This window comes from Sapajus apella, unplaced genomic scaffold, assembly GCF_009761245.1.
Source record: "Sapajus apella isolate SASKATOON/1434 unplaced genomic scaffold, GSC_monkey_1.0 scaffold43, whole genome shotgun sequence".
NCBI classification, from domain to species: Eukaryota; Metazoa; Chordata; class Mammalia; order Primates; family Cebidae; genus Sapajus; species Sapajus apella.
Genome location: NW_022436983.1, coordinates 10,058,417 through 10,070,074, shown reverse-complemented (window position 1 = coordinate 10,070,074; position 11,658 = coordinate 10,058,417). Strand labels below are relative to the sequence as shown.

Sequence of the window (11,658 nt, the reverse complement as noted above, 5' to 3'; positions counted from 1 at the left end):
TTTTTTTTTTTTTTTTTTTTTTTTTGAGACGGAGTTTCACTCTTGTTACCCAAGCTGGAGTGCAATGGCATGATCTCGGCTCACCGCAACCTCCGCCTCCTGGGTTCAGGCAATTCTCCTGCCTCAGCCTCCTGAGTAGCTGGGATTACAGGCACGCGCCACCATGCCCAGCTAATTTTTTGTATTTTTAGTAGAGACGGGGTTTCACCCTGTTGACCAGGATGGTCTCGATCTCTTGACCTCGTGATCCACCCGCCTCAGCCTCCCAAAGTGCTGGGATTACAGGCGTGAGCCACCGCGCCCGGCCCAAAGTCCCTCTTAACACCTTGTGCAAAGCTGGGCCTAGGAATAAAAGATAGACTAGAGCATGCTGAGACTGAGGACTGGGCACCCCTGTACCCACGTGACTGTATGTGTGGCAGAGGTGGATGACGGGATGGGTGTGACGGTCCCCAATATCACAATGGACCAGGAGCCCCAGAACTGCTTTTATTTATTTAGAGACAGAGTCACATTCCATCACCCATGCTAGAGTGCACTGGCATGATCTCGGCTCACTGCAACCTCTGCCTCCTGGGCTCAAGTGATCCTCCCACCTCAGCCCCTTCAAGTAGCTGGTAGTACAGGCACGAGCCACCACACCTGGCTAATTTTGTAATTTTTGTAGAGACAGGGTTCCACCAAGTTGCCCAGGCTGGTCTCAAACTCCTGAGCTCAGGCGATCCACCTGCCTCAGTGTCCCAAAGTGTTAGGATTACAGGTTTGAGAAACTGCACCCAGCCCAAAATGGCTTTTGCTTTCTAGTTTGTTTTAGGCTTGACAGAAATTGAGCATTTGCCTTTAATTCGGGAAAACAATCAAAGGAGTCTTTGACATGGAAAAATTGGGTCTCTTTTCTAGGCGTCAGAATACTCAACTATGATCATATTCAACCCTACTGTGTGCTGAGCACTTACTCTGTCCAAGTGCTTTACTTACATTATCTTGCTTCTCAGACATCACTGAGAAAAGTGAAATAATTGGTGTTTAGCTAATATACTTATTGAGGATGACATACCAAACACGGTTGTGCAACTGGGGACTTCACGGTGAATGGCGCTTGTGACCTAGTAGGTGGAAAGTCTAGACTATTAATACGTAAACAAATAAATACAGTTAAGTTCCAGTGCGGCGGTTCATGCCTGTAACCCCAACACTTTGAGTGGCTGAGGCGGACAGATCACTTGAGGCCAGGATTTTAAGACCAGCCTAAGCAACGTGGCGAAACCCCGTCTCCACTAAAAATACAAAAAAATTAGCTGGGCTATGTTGGTGCACACCTGTGATCCCACCTACTTGGGAGGCTGAGGCACAAGAATCACTTGAACCTGGGAGGTGGAGGTTGCAGTGAGTTGAGATCATGCCACTGCATTTCAGCCTGAGCAACAGAGCGAGACTCTGTCTCAAAAACAAAAAAAAAACAGGCTGGGCACAGTGGCTCACACTATAATCCCAGCACTTTGGGAAGCCGACTCGGGTGGACAACCTGAAGTCAGGAGTTCGAGACCAGCCTGGCCAACAGGGCAAAACACCATCTCTACTAAAAATACAAAAATTAGCTGGGCATGGTGGTGCGCACCTGTAGTCCCAGCTACTCGGGAGGCTGAGGCAGGAGAATAGCTTGAACCCAGGAGGTGGAGGTTGCAGTGAGCCAAGATCACGCCACTGCACTCCAGCCTGGGTGACAGAGCAAGATTTAGTCTCAAAAAAAAAAAAAAAAATTAGCTCAGTGTGGTAGTGCATGGCTGTCGTCCCAGCTACTCTGGAGGCTGGGGTGGGAGGATCACTCATTTGAGCCTGCAAGGTCAAGGCTACAATGAGCTGACATCACGCCACTGCACTCCAGCCTGAGTGACAGAGCAGAACCCTGTCTCAAAAAAAAAAACAAAACCTCACAGCTGACAGCACTGGCAGGTGGCAAGTCAAGTGTTGGGGAGGAGGACGTGGGGCAGGAGCACAGTGGGGTGCATGTGAGATTTGGGGTACATCCTCCAAAGGCTCAGAGGGTAAGGGGCAGTCTGAGGATCTCTGGAGAGGGGATGGCAGGGAGGAGCTTTGTGGGACATTCTGGCTGGCTAGAGGCCTCCCGGATCCCCTCCCCTGTCCCCAGGAGGTGAGGGACATTGGAGAGAGGAGTGAGCCAGACCATGCACAGCAGCAGCTTCAGGACCCCGTAGTGGCTGCAGGGACACAGAGCCTCGGAAACCCCCGGCAGGGCTTCATTAAGTGCTTGCTGGAGGTGGAGGAAGTGGAGGCCTCCCATCAGAAAGCCCTGAAGGCTCGGTCCCTGACAGCCCAGAAGTCCCCCAGGACCATGACCCGTGTGCCCACCTCAGCCCCAAGCCTGCCTCAGACCCCTGCCTCAGCCCCTGCCAGCGGCTCATCATGGGCCCGGCTGCCAGCTCCTGGGCCAGTGCCTGCCCCTGTGGGAGCCCTGGCCTCCACCTCCATGCCTTGCCCTGTCCTGCTGGCCCCCTCCCTGGACCTGAGCTGGAGGATGGAACTCTTGCATCAGAGCAGCGAGAGGACCCTGAGCTACGCCAAGGCACGGTAGGAGCCCCCTGCTGCTCACTCGTCCGCTCCTGAAAGGCCCCAAGATCAGAGCCTTGCTCCAGATGCAGGTCCCCGTCCCTGCACCTGCCTGTTCCCCTGTGTGTCACCCTCTCTCCAGTTCTCCTCCTGTGTCTCCTCTCCGCAGCTCCCATGTCTCCGCCTCCTCTCCCATTTCTGACTCTTTTGTAACTTCCCTGAAGGGTCTCCCTCTAGTCCCCTCTCCTCTGTCCCACTCCTGCTCTGGGTCTCCTTCTTCTTGTCATTCTTGATCTCTCTTGGCTCCCCAAAGCCTCCCCAAGGACCTCTTCTTGCAGGCTCCCTCGCCCTCTCCCCTAGCTTTTGGCAGGGTGGGCAGCTGGATATTGCCCTGGGCTAGGGTTCTGTCCTCTGCAGGCAGGAGCCGGGAGAGCACGGCCTCCAAAAGCTGTGTCAAAACTGGGAGGAGAGGCCCGAGGAGCATCTGACCCTGAAGCAAGAGGAAGGTGAGGGCGGGGAGGCCAGGAAGGTCCCAGCACAGGCAGGACCCTTGGTCCCTGGGGGTATATAGTCGCAGAATGGACTGGGGTGTTTTCCAGATCACACGCTGCAGCGATGCCCACCACAGCCCTGTGTAGCAGATCCCGCAGGGATTTTCTGCACTTGGCCTATGGGCCAGGGCAGGGGAGGAGTTTGGCCCCAGCTCACAAAGCTGCTGGGTGGGGGCCAGAACTCATGCTGGGTCATCTTTTTTTTTCTTTTCCTTTTTTTTTTTTTTTCCATCTGTCCATAGGCTGGAGTGAAATGGCATGATCTCAGGTCACTGCAACCTCTGCCTCCCAGGTTCAAGCAATTCTCCTGCCTCAGCTTCCCCAGTAATTGGGATTACAGGCAACCGCCACCACGCCCAGCTAATTTTTGTATTTTCTGTAGAGATGGGATTTCACCATGTTGGCCAGGATAGTCTCGATCTCTTGACCTCCCAAAGTGCTGGGATTACAGGTGTGAGCCACCAGACCCAGCCTTTTATTTATTTTTTTTTTTGAGACAGAGTCTTGCTCTGTTGCCCAAGCTGGAATGCAGTGGTGCTATCTCAGCTCACTGTAATCTCCGCCTCCAGGGTTCAAGGGATTCTCCTACCTCAGCCTCCTGAATAGTTGGGATTACAGGTGCGTGACACCATGCCTGGCTAATTTTTGTATTTTCGGTAGAGACGAGGCTTCACCATGTTGGCCAGGCTGGTCTCAAACTCCTGAACTCAAGTGATCCACCCACCTTGGCCTCCTATAGTGCTGGGATTATAGGCGTGAGCCACTGTGCCCGGCCTCATGCTAGGTCTTCTGACTCAAAGTCCAGTGCTCTCCCAGTGTCAGAGCTGCCTCTCTGAGAGAATGACAGAAGCCCTGTAGAGTACTTTAGGTTTTGGAATAATTTCTGCTTCCCTTAACCCAAGCCTGTTCTACTGGTCCTCTTCAGAGCAGCCTGGATGGGAGACAGGGCTCAGGGAACCCTGTCCATCCTAGACAGTCCCTCACCATTAAACAAGGCCACCAGCCTAGACATGGCCTCATTCCCACCGCATCTCACCTTTACCAAAAAGTTAAAACGTTCTGAATACCAGGCCGGGCGTGGCGGCTCAAGCCTGTAATCCCGGCACTTTGGGAGGTAGAGGCGGGTGGATTCACGAGGTCGGCAGTTCAAGACCAGCCTGGCCAAGATGGTGAAACCCTGTCTCTACTAAAAACTACAAAAAATTAGCTGGGCACTATGGCAGGTGCCTGCAATCCCAGCTAGTTGGGAGACTGAGACAGGAGAATTGCTTGAACCTCGGCAGCAGAGGTTGCAGTGAGCCGAGATCACGCCACTGCACTCCAGCCAGGACAACAGAGTGAGACTCTGTCTCAAAAAAAAAACCACAGAAGTTCTGAACACCTACCCTGCTCTCTACTGTCCTCAGGACTGGGCCCTGTGACCCCACTCCCCTGTCACCCTGGCCCTAGAAGAATGGCTGTACTTCCCCCTTCTATCTCCCCCTCCTCCCCAAAGCCTGCAGCCCTCTTGGCCAGAGCAGTCCCTTCCTCCGTCTTCCCTAGGTGCTCTCACTGGCTCCCTGTGACCCCATCCTTGAAGTTCACCCTTTTTAGCATTAAAACTCTCTAGTGGCTGGGCATGGTGGTTCATGTCTATAATCTCAGCATTTTGGGAGGCCAAGGTGGGAGGATCACAAGGCCAGGAGTTAGAGACCAGCCTGGCCAACATAGTGAAACCCGGTCTCTATGAAAAATACAAAAATTAGCCAGGTGTGGTGGCACGCGCCTGTAGTCTGGGCTACTCAAGAGGCTGAGGCAGGAGAATCGCTTGAACCCAGGAAGCGGAGGTTGCAGTGGGCCAAGATTGTGCGCTCCAGCCTGGGCGACAGAGTGAGACTCCATCTGAAAACAAACAACTCCCTCGCCACCTTCCTAAGTGCAGCTCTCCCTGCCTACCTCTTTGAGCAGTTCATAAACAACATGCCACTTTGACTTAGAGACTCGGGGTCCCACATCTACCAATCCCTGTCTGGTAATTAAAGACCCCACCACTCTGCTCCAGTGGCTCAAACCACCAAGCATTCTGAGAGCTCATACCTGCTTTGGAGAGTTGCTCTGATTTTTCTTTTTGTGATGGGGTCACCACATGCCCCAACACCAATCCTAGCCCCACCTCTTCCCCACCATTCAGCACTGTTTGTCAGAGACTTCCAGGCTAACAGAGGCTATTGTGTGCCAGGCACTGAGTTCATATAATGCCTCCAAGAGGGTGCATTGTTGTGATGGCCATTGTACAGATCTGGAAATAGAGGCTCAGAGAAGGGCAGCAACTTACCCATGGCAGCCCTCCCAGTCAGCGTGGGCTGCCATAACAAATGACTGCAGACTGAGTGGCTGAAACAGCAGACACTTATTTTGTCACAGTTCTGGAGTGAAGTCCAAGATCAGGTCGGTTTCTTCTGTGGCCTTCCTGCGTGGCTTGCAGACAGCTGTGTTCTCACTGTCCTCATGTGGTCTTGCCTCTGTGAATGCGCAACCCTGGTATCTTTTCGTGTGTCCAAATTTGCATTAATTTTTGTTTATGTATTTATTTTTTTTTTGAGATGGAGTCTTGATCTATTGCCCAGGCTAGAGTGCAGTGGTGTGATCTCAGCTGACTGCAGCCTCCCCTTCCTGGGTTCAAGTGATTGTCCTGCCTCAGCCTTCTGAGTAGCTGGGATTACAGGTGCGCGCCACCACACCTGGGTAATTTTTGTGTTTTTAGAAGAGAGGCTTCACCATGTTGGTCAGGCTGGTCTTGAACTCCTGACCTTGTGATCCTCCCACCTCGGCCTCCCAACGTGCTAGGATTACAGTGTGAGCCACTGCACCTGGCCTATTTTTTTAATTTATGTATTTATTTATTCTTTTGAGACAGGGTCTTGCTCTGTCACCCAGGCTGGAATGCAGTGGTGCAATCCCACATCACTGCAGCCTCCACCTCCAGGGCTCAAATAATCCTCCCACCTCAGCCTCCTGAGTGGCTGGGACTGCAGGCACGTGCCACTGTGCCTGGCTAATTTCTAAAATTTTTTAGAGACAGAGTGTCTTGTGTTGCCCAGGCTGGTTTCGGACACCTGGGCTCAAGTGATTCTACCGCCTCGGCTTCCAAAAGTGCTGGGATTACAGGCACAAGCCATCACCTAGCCCAAATTTCTTTTTTGTATAAGGACACCGGTTGGATTGGATTAGGACCCACCCTAAAGGCCTCTTTTTAACCTAATCACCTATTTAAAGGCCCCGTCTTCAAACACGGTCACATTTGGAAGTACTAGGAGTTGGGGCTTCAACATAAAAGCCACCCAGCTTATTAAATGGCAAAGCCAGGCCGGGCACGGTGGCTCATGCCTGTAACTCCAGCCCTTTGGGAGGCCGAAGCAGGAGGATCGCTTGAGCCTAGGATTTCAACCCCAGCCGGAGCAACACAGGGAGACCCCATCTTTACTAAAAATAAAAATAAAAAACGCTGGTACTCAGGGGGTTGAGGGAGGAGAATCACGTGAACCTGGAGGCAGAGGTTGCAGTGAGCTGAGATCCCACCACTGCACTCCAGTCTGGGTGACGGAGCAAGACTCCTTCTCAAAAAAAATAAAATAATAAAATAAAAATAATTTTTAAAAAAAAGCTGGGCATGGTGGTGTGCACCTGTAGTCCCAGCTATTGGGGAGGCTCAGACAGTAGGATCCCTCGAGCCCAGGAGATGGAGGATACAGTGAGCCATGATCACACCATTGCACTCCTGCCAGAGCTAAGACTCTCTGTTGACTTCAACCCACATTTTGCCATGGGCTGAGAAACCAGACACCACACGATCTGACCAGTACATGACCTTTGTATCAGTTAGTGCTGCTTTGGGACATTCTCAGACCCTTCCCATCCTCTGCTGTGATCCACACAATGCACAATCCTGGCGACCATGTCCATCCAGATAGGTGAGCAAGGTGCAGGGCACAGACTTAGTCAGAAAGACTGTTCAGTCACCTAACCTCTGAGCCTCAGTTTCCCCATCGCTACAACAGGAATAAGCATTCTCAGCCTCCCAAGTAGCTGGGACAACAGATACACACCACCAGGCCCAGCTAATTTTTGTATTTTTAGTAGAGACAGGGTTTTGCCATGTTGGCCAGGCTGGTCTTGAACTCCTGGCCTCAGGTGATCTGCCCACCTCGGCCTCCCAAAGTGCTAGGATTACAGGCATGAGCCACCATGCCCAACTCCTTTATTTTCACTCTTGATGGTAGAGGAGGCTGGCAGGAGGGTGGTTGGGGTGATGGGATGAATGGGGGAAACAAGAAATGCCCCCACCCCACATAACCCTGCCCTCCCCACAGCCTTCCGCAGCTACTTTGAGATCTTCAATGGCCCTGGTGAGGTGGACGCACAGAGCCTGAAGAATATCCTGCTCCTGGTGGGCTTCTCTGTGACGCCGGCCCAGGTGAAGGACGCCCTGATGAGTGCTGATGTCAATGGTGAGTGGCAGAGGGCTCCACTCTGCGTCCCAGGCAGGGCCTGCTTCACAGGCATGAGAGCTGTGCTGCCGCATGGGTGCCACACCGGGAGGGTCCCGTGCTTGGTGTCATGCCCTGCTGTCACAATCTAGAAATTCCTTTGTTGTTCTTGTTGTTTGAGACGGGGTCTCATTCTGCTGCTCAGGCTGAGTGCAATGCTGTGATCCTGGCTCACCACAGCCTCGACCTCCTAGGCTCAAGCAATCCTGCCACCTCAGCCTCCTGAGTAGCTGGAACTATAGGCATACTACCATGCCGGGCTAATTTTTTGGTTTTTGTAGAGATAGGGTCTTGCTTCGTTGCCCAGGCTGGTCTCAAACTCCTGGATTCAAGAGATCCACCCACCTCAGCCTCTTGAAGTGCTGGGATTACAGGTGTGAGCTACTATGCCGAACATCATAGAATTCTTTTTTTTTTTCCTGAGACAAAGTCTCACTCTGTCACCCAGGCTGGAGTGCAGATCTTGGCTCACTGCAACCTCTACTGCCCAAGTTCAAGTGATTCTCCTACCTCAGCCTTCTGAGTAGCTGGGGTTACAGGCACCTGCCACCACGGCTGACTAATTTTTGTAGTTTTAGTAGAGAAGGGGTTTCACCATCTTGGCCAGGCTGATCTTGAACTCCTGACCTCATGATCTACCCGCCTTGGCCTCCCAAAGTGCTGGGATTACAGGTGTGAGCCACCATGCCTAACATCATAGAAATTCTTAACAATTTTTTTTTTTTGTTTTTTGCTTTTTTAAAAAAAATTGTGCCTGTAATCCCAGCACTTTGGGAGGCCGAGGCGGGTAGATCACGAGAGGTCAAGAGATCGAGACCATCCTGGTCAACATGGTGAAACCCCGTCTCTACTAAAAATACAAAAAATTAGCTGGGCATGGTGGCGCGTGCCTGTAATCCCAGCTACTCAGGAGGCTGAGGCAGGAGAATTGCCTGAACCCAGGAGGCGGAGGTTGCGGTGAGCCGAGATCGCGCCATTGCACTCCAGCCTGGGTAACAAGAGAGATATTTTGTCTCAAAAAAAAAAAAAAAAAAAAAAAAATTGTGTTTCTTTGTTTTTGAGACAGAGTCTTGCTCTGTCACCCAGGCTGGAGTGCAGTAGCATGATCTTGGCTCACTACAACCTCCACCTCCCAGGTTCAAGCGATTCTCCTGCCTCAGCCTCCCGTGTAACTGGGACTACAGGGGCGCAACACCACGTCCGGCTAAGTTTTGTATTTTTAGTAGAGACAGAGTTTCACCATGTTGGCCAGGCTTGTCCTGAACTGGCCTCAAGTGGTCTGGCCGCTTCAGCCTCCCAAAGGGCTAGGATTACAGACGTGAACCACCGCAGCTGGCTGCATTAGCTGCTAGTATCATTTTTATCTACTAAATACTTACTAATGTCTTCTGTGGGCCCATCCCCGTGCTGGGCACAGAGGATAAGGAGATGCATAAGATGCATGAGATCCTGCCCTGGAAGGGCTCACAGAAACAGCTACTGCCATTAGGCGAGGGCTGACACAAAAGAAAGAGGCACCAGTGGAAGCGGGACTTAAAATGGCTTAGAAGGGGGCCAGGCACCGTGGCTCTCACCTGTAATCCAGCACTTTGGGAGGCTGAGGCGGGTGGATCACCTGAAGTCGGGAGTTGGAGACCAGCCTGGCCAACATGGTGAAACCCCATCTCTACTAAAAATGCAAAAATTAGCTGGGCATGGTAATCACAGCTACTCGGAAGGTGGAGTTGGAGGGTGGTGGAGGAATTCTAGGACAGGGAAGGAAGCAGCATGTACAAAGGCCCAGGGCGGGGAAGAAGATGGCTGGGGAAGCAGGTTAGTGCTGGGGGAGACTGGCACTAAGTAAGGCTGGAGTCAGGCCACAGGCAGCTCCTGCAAGGCCTTGAAGGCCAAGGTGGGAATCTTATGGGTACCTGTTCTATGCAGCAACTGGCATAAGGTAATATCAGTCATTGACATTTATTGAGCATGTGTTATATGCATGATGCTGTTCTTTTTTTTTTTTTTTTTTTTCCTCGACACTGAGTCTCACTCCGTCACCAGGCGCTAAGCTTAAGGTCCGGGGCCCGATCTTGGCTCACGGCAACCTCTGCCTCCTGGCTTCCAGCAATTCTCCTGACTCAGCCTCTCGAGTAGCTGGGACTACAGGCACCTGCCACCACGCCCAGCCAATTTTTGTATTTCAGTAGAGACAGGATTTCACCATGTTGGCTAGGAGGGTCTCAATCTCTTGACCTCATGATCCCGCCTGCCTCAGCCTCCCAAAGTGCTGGGAGTACAAGCATGAACCACCGCGCCTGGCCATGCATGGTGCTGTTCTAAGTGCTTTGCCTCCTTTTATCTCAGAGGTTGATATTATTATTCTCTCCCTAGTGGTGAGAGAACTAAAGCTTAGAGGGGGTAAGAGATCTTGCCAAGGTCACACAGGTAGTAAGTGGTGGACCTGGAGTATGAGCCAACACTGCTTCCTCTAGGATGCAACTTCCAGTAACTTCTAATCCAGAGATTTGGTTTTATTTTGAGACAGCATCTACCTCTGTTGCCCAGGCTGGAGTGCAGTGGCACAATCACATCTCACTGTAGCCTTGACCTCCTAGGCTCAGGAAATCCTTCCACCTGAGCCTCCCAAGTAGCTGAGGCTACAGGCACATGCCACCACACCCAGCTAATTTTTATATTTTTGGTAGAGATGAGGTCTCACTATGTTGCCCAGGCTGGTCTCGAACTCCTGGGCTCAAGCAATCCTCCCGCCTTGGCCTCCCAAAGTGCTAAGATTACAGGTGTGAGCCACCACACCCAGCCCTATTCAGAAGATTTTAACTTTCAGCTTCTACTTTGCTATGTCTCCCGTTTTCTGCGTTGAGTATGCACTGCTTTGATAATCAGACCCAGCGAGTGACTTCTAATAAGCACACCTGGGCTGCAATGCATGGACCTGCTCCGGAAGGTCCCTGCCAACCCAGTCACTCCTCTGGCCTCCACAGGAGATGGTCATGTGGACTTCAAAGACTTCTTGGCTGTGATGACAGACACCAGGCGCTTCTTCTGCTCTGTGGGTGAGCAGGGATGTGCCCAGGGTAGTCAGAACTAGAGGAGGGGCTGGGAGGCTGGTTGTGGGGAGAGGAGAGGGCATTCAGGACTGCCCAATGGTAATGGCAGCCACTGTCCCATGTCTCCAGAACAGAACACCCTGATGAACATGGCTCCCCACAACCCCCACACGCTGCTCTTTGAGATCCTGTCCCAGCTGGTAGAGATGCTGGCCTTACCAGAGGCAGCCTTGGAGGAAATCACAAAGTGAGTGGGGCTGGTTGTTGGGGGTGAGGGTTGTGGACACAGAGGTGGCATCTAGCATTTTGGCACTGAGAACTTTTGGTAGTTAGGACTTTTAGTCACAAGTGAAAGAAGCTGGGGGCCAGGGCAGTGGCTCACGCCTCTAATCCCAGCACTTTGGGAGGCCAAGGCGGGTGGATCACCTGCAGTCAGGAGTTCAAGATCAGACTGGCCAACTTGGCGAAACCCCATCTCTACTAATACAAATAATTAGCCAGGCATGGTGGCACACACCTATAATCCCAGGAACTCGGGAGGCTGAACCATGAGAATTGCTTGAACCCAGGAGGCAGAAGTTTCAGTGAGCTGAGATTGCACCACTGCACTTCAGCCTGGGTAACAGAGTAAGACTCTGTCTCACAAAAAGAAAAAAAGAAAGTGGAAGAGCCAGGCGCGGTGGCTCAAGCCTGTAATCCCAGCACTTTGGGAGGCCGAGGCAGGTGGATCACGAGGTCAAGAGATCGAGACCATCCTGGTCAACATGGTGAAACCCCGTCTCTACTAAAAATACAAAAAATTAGCTGGGCATGGTGGTGCGTGCCTGTAATCCCAGCTACTCAGGAGGCTGAGGCAGGAGAATTGCCTGAACCCAGGAAGCGGAGGTTGCGGTGAGCCGAGATTGTGCCATTGCACTCCAGCCTGGGTAACAAAAGTGAAACTCCGTCTCAAAAAAAAAAAAAAAA

The 11,658-nt window shown here is 52.0% G+C and overlaps 1 protein-coding gene across 1 annotated transcript in view; it reads left to right on the top strand.

Annotated features, from left to right (window-relative positions):
* SPATA21 (spermatogenesis associated 21) overlaps positions 1-11,658 on the top strand; it is a 41,705-nt gene that overhangs the window by 16,859 nt on the left and 13,188 nt on the right. The window contains exons 6-10 of the mRNA XM_032300547.1: positions 2,150-2,589; positions 2,986-3,074; positions 7,469-7,606; positions 10,627-10,698; positions 10,822-10,939. Coding sequence (XP_032156438.1) covers positions 2,150-2,589; positions 2,986-3,074; positions 7,469-7,606; positions 10,627-10,698; positions 10,822-10,939 — 857 coding nt within the window. The remainder of the gene's footprint in view (positions 1-2,149; positions 2,590-2,985; positions 3,075-7,468; positions 7,607-10,626; positions 10,699-10,821; positions 10,940-11,658) is intronic.